We start from the raw sequence: 20,189 nt of genomic DNA, 5'->3' as shown, positions 1-20,189 counted from the left end.
GAAATGTATTTTTTTCCCTTCTTAAATGTCTTGACAAGATCAAGTGAATCATTACAGTCAGAATACAAAGAATTCAGATTTGAGTGTTTATCAAGTCTTCTCATGTCACAGGCCTCAAGTCCGAGTCAAGTCCCAAGTCACTGACCTTCAAGTCCAAGTCGAGTCCCAAGTCTTAGTCCATTTTATCAAGTCAAGTCTCAAGTCCTAAAAATAGTGACTCAAGTCTTACAAGTCTGACTCAAGACAGTCCCTACCTCTGGTTCCTATACATTTAAGTCAGACACTGAAATAAGAACATTATTTAGGTTAGTTGGAAAATAGTCCACAGGTTGAGGTACTCTAATATTCTTTCATAATGAGGATGAGGAGTTGTAGTTCTTCTCATGTGGGGCTGCTGCGGGTCCTGGGGAGTCGTATTCTGCGGCTTAGGGAGCGCGCGAGGCGGTCCACAGCGCCCCCTACTGGACCACCCAGCTCCTTTTGCGTGGTGAGACCTTCTATGTTCCCGCTGTACCAGATCACCCACCCGGCCAGAGACATGAGCACCAGCAGAGCTCCCGTGTACACCATCAAATCCCCAAAGTCCTGTCCTTGTATCTCCAGCGGAGCAAACACCCCGGTGAGAAGAGCGACGGCTCCAATCAAATCCGTGAGCACAGCAAATACCAGGGCCAGCTTACAATGGGATAAACCATCATTTTTTGGTGCCATCACTACAGGAATAACAAAAAGAACAAAAAATATGTTTATACTCGGTTAGTAGGGAACACTGCTTTGAATAGTCCTGTTTCAAGTGCCACACCTGTTCTCAGGAAGTCAACAAGCAGCAATTTTAATAAACTCTACAAAAGCAAATATAGTAAATTAACACCTTACCAAAGCGAGTTGGGTCTTTCTCAGCCTTGTATATTAGTCTTGAATATTTGTTATGCGGGTGCAGCGTTTGAATCAGTTAAACATAACGATATTGAAACCTGATACCGTCCCACCTGAACCTGCTTTACCTGTCCTGTGTGTACCTGTCCTGTGTTTACCTGTGCTGCATTGTTCTCAGGCGGTTGCTGCACAATTACTCTAGACTTGGCCCCTGCAGAGTTAAAGAAACACGCACAGTCCTCAGGAAATTAAATGATTAGTTGGGCAATAGTTTAGTCTCTTGCCAAAACTCTGCTCCAAAGAACATACTTTTAGACTACTAAGAGACTTTTTATTATTTAGTTATTTATCTATTTATTTATTTATTTTGTGAAGGTTTAAGACACCATGTTATGATAAATATGGGACACACACACAAATAATAATAATAATGAATACAAAAATATAAATAAATAAATAAATGTGCACCCATCCGAACATGCATCAGTGCTGAAGAATAACTGGACAAATATAGAATAACTTTACAATAATTTCAATCTGCAGTTGCTCAAATCCGATTATCCAGCCCCATACCTTCTAGTAACCTACTAATGTTCAGTTCAGTCCCTACAATACGGATTATATTGTTAGTGTTTATATTTATTGACATTGCTGAACCATCAAAAGTGTGTCAATATTTGAGTTCTCATCATATGAATTTCTGCCTAATTATAAAATTATTCTAAATGTCCTACCATCAATCATCATATCATTGTTGCGCTTGCACTTTGACCTCTTGTATACAGCTGAGATTTAGTTGTGACTGTTGTTGTGTCCTTAGGCAAGGCACTTCACCCTCAATGCCTAGTATGAAAGTGGTGTGTGCGTGAGTGATGGTGGTGGTCGGAGGGGGCGATGGCGCAGATTGGCAGCCTCGCTTCCGTCAGTCTGCCCCAGGGCAACTGTGGAATGGATAATGCTATGTAAAGCGTCTTTGAATGTCCATAAAAGTGCTATATAAAACTGATGCATTATCATTATTATTATTATTTTATATTTGATTACTTATTTTTCTATTTTATTTTGACTTACACATATAAATTTATATAATTATGCCTTTTTTTTTTTTATTAAAGCAGAATAATATGTTGTCTTTGTCCTTCCCACCCCCCAACCAAACAATACATATTATACCTGAACGTCATACCTAGACACACACACACATATATACACATACGTATCCATCTACATACATAGGTACAAAAAAAAAAAAAAAAAAAAAAAAAAAAAAGAATTATGCCTTATGTGACACCTGTCTTATTTAGCAATTATTATTACCATTTATATTTTTTACTCTTTGTTATTATATTATAGTGTAATAAATGAGCAACTGTGTCCAAATAATTTCCCTTGTGGATCAATAAAGTTTGTTTATTTTAGAGGTACTACAGTTTGAGACACGATTAACGCTACAGCTGCATGGATCATTATTATTAAAAAAAATAAGTGTTGTAGAGAGATTATTTCAGTACAACTAAACCTAATGTGCCCTGTCTTATAACAATACGTGTATCAGTGAAATGTTCTGATGTAAAGATGAATACTATAGGTGCATGTTTAGGGGTTTATTTGGCATAAACACGGAAATGACGTGTGTCTGCTGGTAGAAAAACGCTAATTGTTATTGTTAGCTTGTAGGCCAGAGGATAAAGCCGAGAAAGTGAGCTATGACAGAGTAATAACGCCTTATTACATGTCTGTGGATAAGTTATTACAAACACAAAGTGGTAAGTACCGATTTGTATACACCTTATAGATCATGTGAGAAACTGCTTTATGGACAAAAGCAGTCGGTTAAAGCTGAGACATTTTACAGAAAGGGATCGTAATTAGATTTTCTCTCAACAAATGTCGCTAGCTCCAGTTCGGGCTAACACATGCTACTAGCACACGCAGCTAACACGCTTTCTCCTGCTTTGAAATGACTTGTTATTTTTAGAGATCAAAACGTGTGCCACAAAACGCAATAACCTGCAACGTTATCTTTTGATATTATAAGACGTGTTTCAGATCTCTTAAAGCATGCATTTTATAAAGAATATGTAATTTGTTATATTTGTTTATTTTAACACCTTATGATTTTTTTATGGTCATGATGATTTTCGCAAAATGCATCGATTGTGTTTTAACGAGTTACTGCTCATTTTGTTAGTACCGTGTTTTTTGGGGATGTACTGAACTGTAGGAGAAGTCTTACTCCGGCTCCACAGTAAAATATAACACAGTAACAAGCTTTTGTAAGAGTTTTTCTGTTTCTTTGAGATGGAAAACGGAACCAGGACAGATAATTCTACATCTACGTCCAAGGAGCATCCAAACTCACTCAACATGCAAGGTTAATACTAATGACAACTTTATGTCTGTTTTAAGTTACGTTTTCTGTAATACTTGCACTCATCTTTTTATTGTGTTTTTGTGTTTATAGTTCCTAAAATTGAAGCCTCATTTTCCATACCTTACGAAGAAGGTAACTTTGAGCAACCTGGATTTTTCAATGACAGTGAACAGAGTTTTGAAGGCAAGCAGCACTAATTAAAATTGAGAATAAAAAATTAATAATTAAGTCATTTAAAGTATATTTTAATTGTTTTCTGTGTTTTGTTTTTCCAGAATCTCCTTCCTCAGTTGGTCCATCTCAAGTCAGCAACTCTTACATATTAATAACGAACTTGCGGACTCAGCTTCAGATCTCTCTGGAGAAAAACTCTTGGCTGCAAAAACGTATTGAAGATTTGGAAGAGGAGAGAGACTTCCTACGATGCCAGTTGGATCGATTCATCTCGTCCACAAAGAATACAGAGCCAGATCAGAGCCAGAGACAGTACAGTAATGGTAAGGCATAAAGGGTGTGTGCAAAAAAGTAAAAATGTGAAATTATTACTTTCTAATAATGCTTTTTCTCTGTAGGCTATGACTCCGGGCGCTATACCTGGAGAGGAAGAAAAAATGATGAGCGTCCTATGGGTAAGAATTATATTTTTATTATTTAACTAATCAATTCGGTGTAATTTAAACTTTAAGTTGTGATCATCTTTTTTATATTTTGTTCTTTACAGAGCAACAGAAGACAGACTCACAGCATTTTCAAACACGTCAGTTTATTCCTCGGAGGCCTGGTCCTGCTTCACTAATGGGGTCCAAGAATCATGTTGCAAATCAAATAACTAATCAACTCGCCTCCATGAACGCCCTGTTCAACTCACAATCTCAAGCACTACTGCAAGGACAAAGCACTTCTGCTGTCACGCCTGGAGGCAGCAGTGCAAACATCAACAATACAAGGCCCCCCATCAGTGCACACAATAATGTTACAGGTGAAGCTTTCTGTGGATGAAGTTTGTACAAATAAACGCCTTTAATATGTGTCACTGAGAATATCTTTTTGTGTCTCAACAGATTCCATTTCTCTTTTGGGAGAGTCTTCTAAATATCTGGATCAGGAGGCATTTGTGGAGGACGAGGAGCTGATATCAGGGGAAGACATGATCCCAGACGACATCAACTTTAACCAACCGCAGCTGAAGAAAAGACGAGTGATGAGGAGTGGACGAGAAAGACAGAGAGGTTAGAATAAAGAGCAAAGCACAAATCACAAACTCTGCTTCACTATTTTAACCCTGTTTCTCTGTTCTCTATAGTGAAAGATGCTGCTGGAGTCTTGTTTCGTTACAAAAAGATTCTTCTTACTTACCAGAGGCTTAAGAATATGACCAAGGCCTTTGAGATCCATGGTGTAGACCGCAACACAGTGGCTTCCACTACCCCAATAGCAGAACTACTACTAGTAGCCCCTGAAAAACTGGCTGAGGTGGGTGAATTTGACTCGTCCAAAGAGAAGCTATTGGACTATGCGCGGCGCTGCTATGCTGCTCTGGACGAGGAGACATTGTGCAGAGTACAGGCCCTGAAGAAGAATAACCTGCTCCTGCCAATCTCGTACAGGTTTAGAAACTGAGGTTAGTGCTATTAGAGGGTTTTGTTACTCTTCCTGTATATTTTAACTTTTTATATTTTGTATTGCTGTATCATTGTTTTATTTTTGTCACTTACGTAGTGATTTAGCTCTTTGCAATATTTGTAGGTTCTTTGTAATACTTGAAGTGTACCATTTCATCTACTAAATTTGTATAAACACATTTTAAGTAGTTTTAGTAGTAAAACTGAACTGATGGTGGCGTTGTTATTGTTATGTTCATTACAAAAAGCATGCAAAAATATGTATATTGTGGTCTGTACCTTATTGTCCAAATAATTAAGAAGAAAATGTATATTATTTTTACTTGCACATTAAATCATGTACTGTTTGTTACTTGTAATGTGGAAAGTTGTTGCTGGTCCTTATTCCAACAAATTGTATCTTTCATCACAATTTGTGTATAAATGATTAAGAAATTTACTCATCAAACTATTTTTTACAATATTCCAGACTGAAATATTATTAAAATACGCTGTGAAATGTATGGGCATTGCATTTTTTATGTATTTAGTAAATTACAAGAGGAGTTAAATACAATTTAGAAAGTACTGTTACTTTAAACACTTTTGGTTGGTCATTGTTAAAGGTGCATTATATACCCTTGCTGCACAGTTCCACAATGTGACAAAGAAGCACATGGTGCCACTAGGACAATTTACAGGTCAGATCTGTGGAGTGGTAATCACACACAAAAAAGTTATGTTTTCTGAGGTTCTCTGTAGAGACAAGCAGATGATGGAACCTCCATCAGAAAGTTACAAAGTGCATCTTTAAATGTAAAAACAGAACTGAAGATAAATCTTAATATCGTATACATACAAAAATAAATAAGATCTATTCTCACTAGATGGCGCCAGATTTATATCAAATGTGGACGCAAACGAAATTACATAAATATGTTTAATTTTGTGGTCTATGCTGCGTTTGAATTTGTCTGTATGATGTATATTAAATAAAGTATTTAGATTTTTGTAAGACCCATTATGATTTTAGAGATTTTTCTGTGCCGGAAGACGACTTCAACTTCCGGTGTCACGGAGTATCTGGGAGACGAAGCAAAAAGCGGGCATACCGATTTCTTTATTGTTATTTTCTATCCTTTAAACATCAATTGATGCATGTTCTTGGTTCCAATATTCAATGCATCGTTGGTCGGCCAGCGATTTGGGGATCCATATGTGAGCACAGAAGCGCTCATTCATTGTGCGGCTCTGCTCGCGGCTCTTTGACTCGGGCCTGCTCTGGACTTTGCTACAGGCTAGTTAGCAGCTAACGGGGCGAACACGTTTCTTTATCTGCACACCAACACGCTTTTACTGGAACAAAGTACCACCCCACTAGTCTGTGCTGGTTTGGGCTTTTCTTAAAACTGTAAGTAAGGCGTCAAATATTCGAAGCTTTTTGGCCACTTCAAAATCGAAAGGACCTGTTTTAAGTGCACACTTTGTTGCTAGCTTAGGCTAGTTAGCGCCAGCGGAGCAGCCGCCGAGATGTCGGAGTTTGACGAATTTGAAAGACAGCTCTCCGAAAACAAACAAGGTAAGCGATGTGCACAATCGTTTTTATAACAGTGTTATGACGCTGAAACATATGCAGTGGTAGCGGCTGTGTTGTGTTATGTCTGCTACTTCTGTTGTGTTTATGTGGCGGCGCGCGGAGAGGTGCTCGTTCCATGAATGGGCCACACATTATATCTTTACCAGCTATTGTGCCGTATAAATTGTGTCTCTTGTTTCTGAGCATTATTGTTTTGATTTCTGGCATCACCTTTACATTGTTACGGTGCTAAACTAGTTTGTGATAATCTGTTCTATCTGCACAGCACGTGACTGCAATAATGAGCCGTGATAGTTATACCTCAAACATGTTTTTTCTTTTTTCTTTTTCTTTTGCAGCTGAACGGGACAAAGAGAACAGGCACCACCGGCGTTCCTCCTCCCGCAGCCGCAGCAGAGACCGGAAACGGAGAAGCAGAGACCGGGACAGACGCAGCCGGGACCGCAGAGGGGACAGCAAAGAGCGCAGACACAGACGCAGGTTTGTTTCTCAAAACTATTTCATAATAAGCACGTCTCATACTGCTCCAAACATTCAGAGCTTTGCTATGACCAGCTCTTGACAAATTATTGAGTGTAAATTATTATTTTTAGCACAGTACCCCCTACTTGTTGAGATAAACGTGAAATCCTTCCAATGTCATTTCAGCTCACCATCCAGCTTTCCTCAGGACAATGCTGGAAGGTAATAACAGCAAATTAACTTGGGTTTGTAACGTCATACAAAGTAATTTTATCGGATTACAGCACAATGAAATCTCAACCAGAAAACACAATTGTGCAATGTTCATAATGTATGAATTTTACCTAAACAGATGATTTAAAATATAAAAGGTATGTCATATTTAGGAAGGACAATATCATGTTTATACATTCAGTTTTAAAGTAGAATTATGTATAAATTTGTATTTCCTTTTTATTCATTTTTTTCCCCACTAATAGTCGCTCACCTCATCGTGAAAAGAAAAAGAAGATCAAGAAGTACTGGGATGTCCCACCTCCTGGTTTTGAACACATTACACCCATGCAGTACAAAGCCATGCAGGGTAAGTCTGTGTTTCTGTGTCAGCATTATACTGCATACATGTATTACATATAATTCCTCCTGTGTACTAGAATTATAAATATACATTCAATTCTGTTCTATTTCAGCTGCGGGACAGATTCCTGCCACTGCGCTTTTACCGACCATGACTCCGGACGGGCTGACTGTGGCCCCCACCCCTGTGCCAGTCGTGGGCAGCCAGATGACAAGACAGGCCCGGCGTCTTTATGTGGGCAACATCCCTTTTGGCATCACTGAGGTAAACATGAGAGTTTATCTGTAAAATCAACCGTAATTATTTTCATTGCATATAACATTTAACTTTTTGCAGGAGTCTATGATGGACTTCTTCAATGCCCAGATGCGTCTTGGTGGTCTCACCCAGGCCCCTGGAAACCCAGTCCTTGCTGTACAGATCAACCAAGACAAGAATTTTGCCTTTCTTGAGGTGAGTTTGATATTGTGGAACACAAAGATTCCACTTAATTATGTTTAGACTGTCCTTTGTTCTACTTAAGTTAACTTAAAAAATTAAAGTTATCTTTGCTTTATCTATATAATGGTTTCCTCAAAATTTTTTCCTATTTTTTGTATTTTTGCAGTTCCGTTCAGTGGATGAAACCACGCAGGCGATGGCGTTTGATGGCATCATCTTTCAAGGTCAGAGTCTGAAGATTCGGCGTCCTCATGACTACCAGCCGCTGCCTGGTGTTAGTGAAAACCCCAGTGTTTATGTACCAGGTACTAATCATATAATGATTCATTTTTGGTTTTTTAAGTTTTACCCTAATAATGACAAAGAAATTCACAATTATTGGTCTGGCAGGTGTTGTGTCAACAGTGGTTCCGGACTCAGCCCACAAGCTCTTCATTGGTGGTTTGCCCAATTATCTGAATGATGACCAGGTCGGTACCTGCACGTGGTACTGTACTTTATCCATACTTACCCAAAGCGCGGGAAAACAAACGAAAGCCTAAAATCGTTTCCATTAGCGTCGTACAGGGTGGTCTCGTTTGGGGTTACCCGCGTTTTCCTAGGTTTGCAGGGGTTCGTGAGGTTTGAAGTGCACCATACCGGCCTGTTTGAGAGGTCTGATATGGCCCATGTGAGGTACTACCTTCCAAAGGTGTTTAGCCCTTTTCAGCTTCAGGTCCACTTAAGATAAGAAGGAGCTACGCATAGCATTGCACTGCACATTGTGCAAGAGAATGCAAACTCTAGCAAACACAAAACATCAAAAAGCCACATTTACAGTGAAAAAGCTGAATAAACCAAGGTACTTTCCGGTTTACTTTAGCTTTACCCATGTCTCATAACGCTCCAAACCTGAATTCACCGAACGTCCTTTTATGAATGGCTGAGATGACGGCCTTATGATTAAAAATAGTGTATATATAAATCGGGTACAATTTTCTAAATAAAAAGATTTGGTGTTGTCAGCTGCTGATGTAGCAGACCCCTGTACCTGCAGCCTTCCCTGAAGCATGGAAATGGATTCTGCTATTACAAATAAGTGCGCCAAGGCGAACTGTCCTGGGTACCAGAGCCAAAATGTGCCTCTAGTATCTTGCGGACTGAGCTGCCCTAGGGAGGCAGGTTTTTGTATGACTCACATCTTTGGTATCTGCAATTATTAGATAAGAGACATCACCTAAAAAACACATTCAAAAGTAGAAAATGTTCTTCCCACAGCGCTCACTTGTTGGTGGAATGCTGTTGTTATCCCAGACAGATAAACACACCAACCTAGAGTGTTGGATGCTTTGGTGGAAACGATTAATGTTAAACCCATTGAAACCTATTACTAAATAAATATAAAAAGGTTTAACATTGTCAATGCAATGTTAAAATGAATTCTCAAAAAAGCTGACAATAAACCAGGAGTAGGTTCCCGTAGAGAAGATCATAGGACCTGCAGCAAAGAAACTATGATCTGAGCTTTGGATACAGTGATAAAATTGAATACACCGAAATAAAACTTCATGCGTCTTTTTGGCGTTTGTGTCGAGCCCGAAGTGCCCTAAAAGTGTTGTTTTTAGATGTTCGTTTCTTCCCATTCTGTCTAGGTGAAGGAGTTATTGACTTCATTTGGCCCTCTAAAGGCCTTCAATCTTGTGAAGGACAGTGCCACTGGCCTTTCCAAGGGATATGCGTTTTGTGAATATGTTGACGTCAACCTTAATGACCAGGTAACCCCGTTAAATGTGGATTCAAACCATCAAATCAAAGCCATTCATCCATGACTCCAGTACCTCCCGAATACAAAGTGTCTAAAGGTGTTTCTTTGAATTGTACAAATCGTCCACAGGCCATTGCTGGGCTGAATGGCATGCAGCTAGGAGACAAGAAGCTCTTGGTGCAGAGAGCCAGTGTGGGCTCCAAGAATGCCAGTTTGGTGAGTGAAATGGACTAGAAATCAAAAGCTTTTACTTCCACAGGTGCTTTGTCAAGAGATGACACTGAAAACAAATCTAAGGCTAAGTTAAGGTACACTTTATTGTCCTTGTAAGAAAATTTGTTCAATCCTTCAGTGCCACTGGGGAAACCTGTCAGTGTAGTGGTGAATATATTTTTTAGAAGAGGTAGTTAACCTGCTTCTTTTGAGGTTTCACTGTGATTGGTTACTCACTCAGCATGACTAAGGCTAGCCAATTACAGCTGAAGTGGATGGACAAAAGTAGAAATCATGAACTGTTGTTTGTGTTTGGACCCAGTTGCACTGAACCTGAAAGCAGTAATTTTTAACTATCCTGATGATGATAATCAATGTCATATTGCACTAAAAGTGTTTGAACCATAGAATTAACCACAAATCTGGATAAATGCCAATATAGAGTAGTTTGAGGGATTGTGTTTGCATTTATATCCCAAATAACAATATCAATATTTAACTGTTAGTATTTCCCGCCTCTTGTTGGTGTATTGTTAATAATTCCATCATGGCTCTTGTGCCTGTCTCTAGACCACCATAAACCAGACCCCCGTCACACTGCAGGTGCCAGGCCTGAACAGCTCGGTGACACAGATGGGAGGTCTGCCCACGGAGGTGCTCTGTCTGATGAACATGGTGGCCCCTGAAGAGCTGATCGACGACGAGGAGTATGAAGAGATCGTGGAGGACGTGAGGGATGAGTGCAGCAAGTACGGCCAAGTCAAGAGCATCGAGATCCCTCGACCTGTGGATGGCCTGGAAGTACCTGGGACTGGCAAGGTACAACACCTCTGTAGCATTTCTTTTAGAGATGGAACTACAATATTATCGTGTCATGTTGTTGCTGTTTATGGTGAAAGTGCAAGCTAGCATGTAATTTCCTCTTAAAAAGTCAGTCATATATATATTTTTGTGCTAAACTTTCTGGTACATTGCTGTGAATCTTCCACAGTTTGGGTTAAACCTAGACCTTTCCCTCTTTGCTGTTACATGGCCAAAGGAAATTATCTCATATATACATTCCAAAGAAAAAACAGGATTAAAAAGATGTTTAATAGCAGTAATATAATGTTGGCTTGCACAGAAACGGCAAAGGATTATGTTCTTTGTAGTTCACATGCAACAAAACAATGCATTTAAGCACAAAAATTGTAAACTTTGACATGCCAGTATCAATGTTATTATTCCAATTCTTTACCTGCTGTCTTGATCGGTGTATATTATAATAATAATCCCTTTGTTTTGTAGATCTTTGTTGAGTTCACCTCAGTTTTCGACTCCCAGAAGGCCATGCAGGGACTGACGGGAAGGAAGTTTGCAAACAGGGTGGTGGTGACCAAATACTGCGATCCAGACGCATATCACCGCCGAGACTTCTGGTAGAAGAGGCTCCAGACGAGGGGAGGGAGGGAGCACACTGCCCGTTTCCAAACAAGCCCTTTTAAGCGATTTGGTAACAAAATTTAAGGCTGAAATCCAGTCAGTGAATACACGAAATTCTGGGAACGAAATTAGTGTTTTTGGAGTTGTAGGGGCAGGAGCGTCAAAGATTTTTGCAGTGTGTGTGTGTAATTGAGGGTGGGGGTCAACAATTTTTATACTTTGGCACAGTGATGTCATTTGGGGTGGGATAGGGTGCCACACTTACAGGTTTGTATCACCACAGAGTTAGTCTGTTTTATGTATTTTAGTGTGAAGCCGTAACTGGACAGAGGCAACAAGAGGGAACAATAAACACAAGGGGTTATTTGAGACAGAAATGTGTGAGAATGTTGAAAAGGAGAAGGCATTTTGTTTGGTCTTCAAATGTAGATACTGTAGCTGTAATATCCATTTGCCATCATCACAAAGACATGGGCTTTTTCTATGTTTAAGTAATTTTCTTTGTTTCTTTGCTTTTGTCAGACTACTGTCCACAGGCTGATGGATTTGAAATGTTAAACGTAATTGGACTGAATATTTGAATGTCAACTGTTACTTCAATACTGTTAGTGGCATCTCTGATTGATTACTATTACCCTATTGTTTTTTTCTGTATTTTTTTCTATTTCTGAGAAGCTTTTAACATATTAAGTTGTTAGTATTGTGTCTGCAGTTAAGCCCAGTGTAAATTTGAGAACCACAATATGGAAAATCGAACGGTAAAAGATTGGTACTAAAGGTTGTCATACCTAAAGCCTTAAAGTTATTTAAAGAGGAAATTTCAAACGACATAAATTTCGATTGCCCCTTTGTTTGCCCCGTTTGTACACGCTGAGACGTCAAAATATGTTGTGCTTTATTCTGCATTAGGCTGTTATAATTTTCTTTTTTCTAATTTCTCAACCAATCTGAGATGTAAGATCTGTTGAACCCGGTTGTTTCTTGTGCAACGTCTCGCTTCTTTTACAAGACCAAATAAACATGTGACTAATACCTCACTGTTCCTTGTTCTTGTATTTTGAGAATTAATTTCACTGGCAAATTTTGAGGTTTTGCAGTTAGTGGTTATGACCATAAGGGGGAGTTGTTTGACAGTAATAGCTCAGCAGCGTTGCTTTGGTTCTGTAACTCGTTGAGCAAAAACAATATGCTTTTTTATTTGACAAAAACAGTATAGCTCATATTTGTTGTTTTTGTCAATGTTATGATATAATAAAAGTAGGCCTATAGCTACATGCCACTTAAAGGTGCATTATATAACTTGTCTGGTGAAGAGTGCCTGTTTCCATGAAGAAGTTACATGTGTTTAATGCAAGGGTGGGCAAACTTTTTGACTCATGGACCACAAAGGGTTCTAAAATTTGACGGAAGGGCCAGACCGGGAGCAGATGGATGGAGTGTTTCAGTAATCTATTTCATAAGAGAAAAAAAAATAACATGGGATATGTAGAAAACGTGCTTGAATTTCAATTGAAAATCATTACAAAGCATTACAACTTTTACTATTATAATTTATTCAGGTTTGGCGGGCCGAATTAAAAAAATTTAAGGGCTGCATTTGGTCCCCAGGCTGTAGTTTGCCCACCCTTGGTTTCTCAATGCCATAGCTTTAGCTTCATAACATTAACCAGTAATAATCTATGAGGACCCTTTTCAGAGTAAGAATGCATGTTTTTAAATTAAGTTTTTTAGCTGTAAAATCTGTGGAACATGACAGGCAAATATCTCCATGAAATCAAGCAAGAAAGCACCAGATACAGTAAGTTACACAATGCATCTTTAATAATAGTGAAATCAGTACAAATTAACCCTGTGGCTCTCTCCCCAGGGCCACAGCCGTCGTCCTGAGCCTTAGATCAGCTAAATGTGACAGACCCCTGCCTCCATTATTACGAAACAGCAGGAGATCCGGCTGTTTGGAGCTTTTACCCTCCCAAGGGCTGATACTGCAGTGCATGATGCCCCCTAGTGGTGAGTTCAGACTGGGGTGATGGTCATTGTCATTCTGGGCACCTTCTCTGCATTGATTTCATTCACAAAGATAGTGCACTGCAGCAGAAGAGCCCAAGGTGCGTATAAAGTCGACAGGGTAAAGTATATGCAAATTCAAAGTCAAGTCAGCAATTAAACGAAACGAACCCTTAAAGCCTAGGACGGAGCTTCTTCTCCTAGCAACCCCAATTTTAGCCATTGATGCACCGCCAGCCCCATTGTCCTTCTCCAAACTGAGAAGCTACTGACTTATAGGGAAAACAGAGCCTAATAATGATGTTCTGTTATATAAAGATGCTACAGAACTTAATTATAATGAAATACTTTATTGGAGAAGTTTACTATGCTGTCCTGTCAATAAAATTTATACTGTCTAGTTTGGACTTTTTTGGAAAATGCCTGGCCAAGGTGAAATGTAACCATCAGGGTTGTGTTACACCTTATTTCATCTTTCTTAAAGGTCCTGTATTACACAAAATTCATTCATGTGATCTTTAAGCCAAAACAACGACTTGACCCCACCTCTGCTTTGTGAGGTCACAGTTAACACCCCTTTTACCTTTAGTTCAGTAGAGATCAGCAATTCCAGGGCTGAAATAATTCAAAAGATTCAAGTGAAGATGCATGCTGTATTGTTGTTCACCTCATCAAAAACATACTCTGAGTTGTGTTTTGTGTCATTCACACATGTTTGAGTAATCCGGGACTATTAGTTTGTCAAAATCTCCAAAGCACAAAAGGCTCTCATCCACTTTATGACAGAGGTGGGGACTTGGACTCGAGTCAGACTTGAGTCACTATTTTTATGACTTGAGACTTGACTTGATAAAATGGACTAAGACTTGGGACTCAACTTGGACTTGAGCCCTATGACTTGAAAAGACTAAAAAATACCTGTATGTTTTTCTAGATTTTTATTTCCTCTTTACAGTGGATAAATGTGGTGCTTAATTTTACAGGAACAAACTGGATCATGTCCCTCCCACTTCTGGTTGGTACTTTGGATGTAACTAAAAGACTGTTATACTCAAATGTACTACAGTAATATACAGTACAATGCAGTAAAACAGAGGGAACTACATAGAACATGATCCTTCCATTTCAGTGTAGACGACATGACAAAATAACTGGATTTTTAATTCTTAATTCTTTATATTCTTACCGTAATGAGTCACTCTAAGATTCTGTCAAGACATTTAAAAAGGAAACAATTTACATTTCTGCAACTCTTATATAAATACTCATATATAAACATACCATGACTTTTTAAGTACAATTTAGATTAAAAGTCATATAAATTGCAAAAGTCTAAAAACTTGAAATGACTTGAAGCTCAGAGCAGACAACTTGGATTTGACTTGAACTTACGGGTCCAGTAACTCTGTATTTGATTTGGGCTTGACTCGGATTTGAGGTCAAAGACTTGGGACTTAGTTGAGACTCGCAAAACAACGACTTGATCCCACCTCTGCTTTGCGAGGTCATAGTTTTCAAGTTAACAGCTCCTTTTACCTTTAGTTCAGTAGAGATCGGCAATTCCAGGTCTGAAATCATCCAAAAGATTCTAGTGAAGGTTCATGGAGTTTAAAGACACAGTGGAGCACTTCCTGTATTAACACATGATATCACAAGGTGGAACAGAGTGTTTTCTGTTTGAGACAAGAACTCAGCCTAAAATATGGGTTTTCGAGTTAAAATGTGTGAATGAAACCAAACAAAACTCCAGGTATGTTTGTGATGAGGAACATTATAACACAGATCAGAAAATTGTGTAATAGGTAATAGGAATTATAAGTGGGCTAATCATTTCTTAAATTTGTTATTAGTTTTAATTCAAGCCCCATATCCAGGAATGGGACTTGCACTATTTTTCCTTCTATTTGACCATACTAAAAGTCACTTGTGAGCGCCCTCTACTGTTTTTTATCCTGTACAGTGAGCCACAGGACTGTCCATAAAAACACGTGTGCGCTCTGGAGCTGTGACAGGCGCGTGGGTGACTTATGTGGGCCCGTTTGCATCAGCACACTGTACATTATTGATGGCCTGAGACTGTCGGTGACTCGTCCTATCAATCTCCTCAGATGAAGCCGCTCAGAAAAGAGGCATAATTACACACAAAGTCATTTAAAATCACGGACAGGTGTCTTTAGTTTAGCAGCAATGGCACTTCTCCGGATGGCTTCATTTATCATCGCTGTCAAAGAGTCAACAGGTGGCTTCTCTTCACAAATACTTTCCCTCGTTTTCTTTACCCCCTCTCCATCTCAGTCTCGCACACCCCCCTCTCTGTCTCTCCTCTCTCACCTTTCTATCTCTGGCCCTCCCAGATCCCCCGCAAGAAAATGTAAAGAAGTTAAATTAATTAAAGCAAATTAATTCTTTATACAGGTTCACTTCAAGACCTGATCTATTGGCAAATCTTACTTTACAAAACACTTAACTATCCACTGTTGGGGGAAAGTGTGATAGGTTAGAATGGTACTGCAATATATGCCCCTAATACTACGCTCTGTTCTTATTTATGGTGATGTAATTCAGAATATGATTTCACACTATGAGGTTAAAAACAGTAAAAAGGTTTACAATAAAATATAGACTCTTGTGAGCTTTAAACCCTCTCACTAACACAATCCATCAAGAACTCAAACTCATTGCAGCACTTCAAATCATGACTAAAAACTCACCTAATCAATCTGGCATTCCCTCCATGATTCCCGTTTTCTACAGTGTCACTTCTTATTTGTTCGTAAGCGTCTTTTGAGTGTCTAAAAAAGAGCTATATAAGTCCGACGTATTATTATTATTATTAGTAAACCATGTTAGAATCTTGTTAAATCATCAAAAACATACTCAGAGTTGTGTTTTGTTTCCTTTACACATGTTTGAGTAAGCCTTTATTATTTGTCTGTTTACATCTCTAAAGTGTTTTGTTAAACCTTAAGATGTCATCAAATGGTAGTTTTCAAGTTAACAGTTACCTTTTATAGCTACCAGGAGATATTATCCAAATTATTCTAGTGAAGGTGTATGTGTGTTTTTTGTTTGAGAGAAGAACTTAGCCTAAAAATGCAGGGTGTGTGTTAAAACATTCGTGAATGAAACAAAACACGACTTCGGTTATGTTTTTGATGAGGAAGCAATATGACACCATAGATCAGGAAACAGAATAATATGGGGACTTTAAGACCACACCTTACTATGAGTTTCCTTTAATTCACCTCACCTCTTTCACCCTTGTTACGACCCAACTCGCTGAGGTCGTAACAAGACCAAGTAACAAAAAAAACAAGGTGGAAAACTGTATAAATTAAGTAATGTTTAATTAACAGGAATGTAAAAGGATGAATTAACAAAACATGCTAAAATATGTACATAAAATAACCTAAACTAAGAAATAAAATACCAGGATTAACAGTTTTGTGCCAAAAAACAGGTCATTAAACTGAGGGACACAACAAAACTAAAGTAAAACTACATAAACCCAGAAGCAGAGATGAATGACAAAACAAAAAGGCACAAAACAGAACAAAACAGAACTAAACTAAACAAGCGTCTGAACACAAAGTCAGTGTACTAAAACGAAAACGAGTGACTGACACCAAAGAGACACTCTGAAACCCACAAAATGGCAGACTGACAGGTGTGGAGACTCTTAAACAGGGGGCGTAGGCTGGAGGTGAGGCAGGATTGGCCAGGTGTAGAAGTGCCCCACCAACCAGGGACCAGGGCTCTCACGACAGAAATCCACAGAGACAAGAAAGAAATTAAAACACACACAAAACAAGTCAAAGAACTGGAGGTCTGGGGCCGCAACACCCTTTTTCTCCTTCGCCCGGTCTCTCCATTTTCGCTCTCTCACCCCTCTCTCACTCTTTCTCCTCTGTAACCCCCTCCCTCCCTCTCTCCTGTCCCAGTCTGATTTACTTTTAGTTTACATCTCCCCCCTCTAACCCCTTCACCCATCCTGCCCCCTCCTCCCCCCTGGACTGTGCTCAGATGTAACATAAACTGCTGAAGTATAGAGATCCCAGGGACACTGAAACACTCCACCCCACCGGTTACCGCAGCCTGACCTGATATAGCTTATACTCCTAATTAACACAATCATTTTTATCACCACAGTTAAATTGCTGCGAATAAAACTGAACGCAATGAATTGTCACTATGCAATTAAACATTAATACTATATTGTTCACATTAGAATAAGACAATTGTTGAGATAAAGGGCCTATATTACGCTATTCTGATCTATGTTATTATGTTGTGCCTCATTAAAAGCAGACCTGGAGTTGTGTTTTATTTCATTCACACATTTAAGTGCACAAATTCTGCATTTTAGGCTGAGTTTTTCTCTCAAACGTAACCACCTTGTCAAACCTTGTGATGTCTCATGGTAATACAGAAAGTGCTCCATTGTGTTTATAAACTCCATACACCTTTATTAGAATTGTCTGGATGATTTCAGCCCTAAAACTGGCAATCTCTACTGAACAAAAGGTAAAAGGAGCTGTTAACTTGAAGACACAGAATGATAGAACACAGAATTTTGAGTTTTGGAGATATAGACAGACTCACAAGTGGAGGGAATATGATTAACTGTGATTCAGGAGCTGGACCTCGTCTCAACCTTCTCTCCAGCCAACCACGGCTTATCTCAACCACGCCTTCAGTTACCCAAAAGCCCTATTTATACGGCCATCCCGACGTCACCGCCTGTGTCAGCTCTCCCGACCCCCTTCCTCCCACCCCGTGTCTCTTGTCCATCCTTCTGTTCAAAGCCATCATCTTTAAGGTAAGGGGGTTCAAATCAGCTGGGTGACCATTTTGGACTGGAGACGGAGCTGCCACCCTGAGTCTTGTAGTCTATTGTTGTGGCGTGGTCTTTGCTAGTGAATAAAGGATTACTCAAACATGTGTGAATGAAACAAAACACAACTCTAGGCATGTTTCTGATGAGGAAACAACTTTCTAACATGACTAAAAGCTCACAAGAGTCCATTTTCTGTAATATAGGACCATTAAGCATAATATTTGCAGCAGCACAAAAGCCAATCTTGTACTTTTATTGCTCAAAATACCTTGCAAAACATATATTCTTGCATTTACCAGGCTTGCCTCTCCACAGATTTGACCTGTAGCTTGGCCTGGTGGCATCACCTGCTTAACTGCATGGAGACAGATTAGTTTAATGCCATATTGTGAAACATTCCAGGTAAAGAAAAAAGATATCCATAGAGACAAGTGGGTATTGGACCCTTCTCATGTTACATCTTTATAATAAGACACTCTTTTTGCGCCAACCAGTCTTGTACTGTTGTATATTTGATTTGAATATTTGCACAATTGCAGTAAATGTCACTTATTGTTTGTGAATGACTTGAGAGGACTTCAGTATTTGATTATTACAAACTTCACTATCGGTCCATATGTTTCAGAGAGATGAAGTGTTGCTATAGAAATTAACAAATGATATATATTACAGTAAATGGTCAAAAGTTCACCAAATGGAGCCTGTGAATGGAAAAGAAAACAACTGTTATTTTTTTTTTATAATGCATGACGTCAAAGTGGATATGTGCAAACTGAGACCATTTAACACAGGGTCCAACTTTTTTTTTCATTTACAGTTGTAATAGTTTCCATTCAGCTCCTCTGATGCAAGTTTCCTCTCTACTGTCTGCAAAGCTTAAGCTGGACCCTCTCTCACGCTCACACACACATACACGTACACACACACACACACACACACACACCAGGGTTCCCACTGTTTTTCAGTAACAAAATTTCTAAACTTTTCCATGACTTTTGCATGACCTAAAGTGCATTTTCCATTACTTTACGGAACCTACATGTGTAGAACTGATCAAACTTTTAGGGCTAAATATGAAATGTTAACCCTTTCCACTCACCTTATGGTTTGGGGTTATAGTTTTTTAACATTCAAAATACTGTCAGTGCATTTATTGTCATCTCTTTTAAACAAAAAGCGCATACGTACAGAAATAATCATAATAGCCTAACAATAACTTCACAGAACGCCATAGTTGCGTGAAAGAGATACTAAAATTCTGTGACTTTTTCAAAACCTTCAGTGAATTTACAAAATTCCATGACTTTTCCAGGCCTGGAAAATGACATTTTCAACTTTTATAGGATTTCCATGACTGTGGGAACCCTGACACACACACACACACACATACACATCCTGGAGACCGATCTTAACCTTAACCAAATTGTCACTACTGAACTTTTAATCATGTATTGATCTTGATTGAAGTTTAAGTCAAGAGGACTGATTTTTGTGTCCATAACTGAGTCAGGTCCCAATGTATTGGCTGTGTATTAGTGTTGGCACAATACTCAAACTCGATTTTAATACTAAGGAATAGGATAGATATTGGGATCTCAATTTGAATTCCGATCCCACAATGTTAATAAAAAAACAACAACACTTTCTTTAGATGATAGAATGTGATTTTTCAGCATTAAATAAAAGTTCTTTCTTTTACATTACCATGGGGTCTTATATCAGTGTAAATGTGCTCATATACTTGTAATTAATCAGCTCAAGATCTTTCTAAAACTGTTCAGGAGAGGTTCACTTCTGTCTTGTGAATGTGACTTTTTTTAGTATTAATACTTGTTGAAATTAGTATCTAGTTTCAATACTAGTTTTAGTATCAATTAGTATCTGATTTTCGACACCTTTGACAGCCCTAGTGTGTGTACAGTTTCTGCTCCCACAGTACACACACACAAACACACACGCTCCTCCTTCTGCCTTACTTAATGTCATTAACAGGTGCCTGTCCAAAATAGCCCCACAGCAGCGAGGGTTACAGACACAG

General features: G+C 38.9%; 3 protein-coding genes across 8 annotated transcripts; 2 read left to right on the top strand and 1 right to left on the bottom strand.

Moving 5' to 3' along the window:
- Positions 1 to 37: 37 nt before the first annotated feature.
- Positions 38 to 952, bottom strand: LOC110163146 (transmembrane protein 238-like). The gene is made up of 2 exons (XM_020928081.2): positions 877 to 952; positions 38 to 713 (listed from the first exon to the last, which is right to left on the bottom strand). Exon 2 carries the CDS (start codon positions 709 to 711, stop codon positions 382 to 384), a length of 330 nt encoding a protein of 109 aa, XP_020783740.1. The 5' UTR covers positions 712 to 713; positions 877 to 952; the 3' UTR covers positions 38 to 381.
- Positions 953 to 2,506: 1,554 nt separating this feature from the next.
- Positions 2,507 to 5,375, top strand: ccdc106a (coiled-coil domain containing 106a). Its single transcript, XM_020928047.2, has 8 exons — positions 2,507 to 2,642; positions 3,178 to 3,250; positions 3,341 to 3,433; positions 3,526 to 3,747; positions 3,823 to 3,879; positions 3,972 to 4,229; positions 4,312 to 4,479; positions 4,554 to 5,375. Exons 2-8 carry the CDS (start codon positions 3,178 to 3,180, stop codon positions 4,868 to 4,870), a joined length of 1,188 nt encoding a protein of 395 aa, XP_020783706.1. The 5' UTR covers positions 2,507 to 2,642; the 3' UTR covers positions 4,871 to 5,375.
- A 531-nt stretch (positions 5,376 to 5,906) lies between these two features.
- Positions 5,907 to 12,339, top strand: u2af2a (U2 small nuclear RNA auxiliary factor 2a). Of its 6 annotated transcripts, none has more exons than XM_055163693.1 (13): positions 5,907 to 6,262; positions 6,351 to 6,430; positions 6,787 to 6,928; positions 7,097 to 7,132; positions 7,390 to 7,493; positions 7,600 to 7,751; positions 7,824 to 7,940; positions 8,095 to 8,235; positions 8,312 to 8,398; positions 9,560 to 9,682; positions 9,802 to 9,888; positions 10,456 to 10,704; positions 11,173 to 12,339. In XM_055163693.1, exons 2-13 carry the CDS (start codon positions 6,382 to 6,384, stop codon positions 11,305 to 11,307), a joined length of 1,422 nt encoding a protein of 473 aa, XP_055019668.1. In that variant the 5' UTR covers positions 5,907 to 6,262; positions 6,351 to 6,381; the 3' UTR covers positions 11,308 to 12,339. The 6 variants fall into 6 exon arrangements, with proteins under 6 accessions (XP_055019668.1, XP_055019667.1, XP_020783582.1 ...); XM_055163692.1 differs by having other exon boundaries at positions 6,346 to 6,430; XM_020927923.2 differs by having other exon boundaries at positions 5,907 to 6,430; positions 8,095 to 8,233; positions 8,319 to 8,398.
- The last annotated feature ends 7,850 nt before the right edge of the window (positions 12,340 to 20,189 follow it).

The sequence above is a fragment of the Boleophthalmus pectinirostris genome, unplaced genomic scaffold (genome assembly GCF_026225935.1).
Source record: "Boleophthalmus pectinirostris isolate CB_2022bp ecotype Guang Dong unplaced genomic scaffold, ASM2622593v1 HiC_scaffold_6, whole genome shotgun sequence".
NCBI lineage: Eukaryota > Metazoa > Chordata > Actinopteri > Gobiiformes > Gobiidae > Boleophthalmus > Boleophthalmus pectinirostris.
Note: the sequence above shows the minus strand (reverse complement) of the source record. Positions and strands in the feature narration are given on the sequence as shown.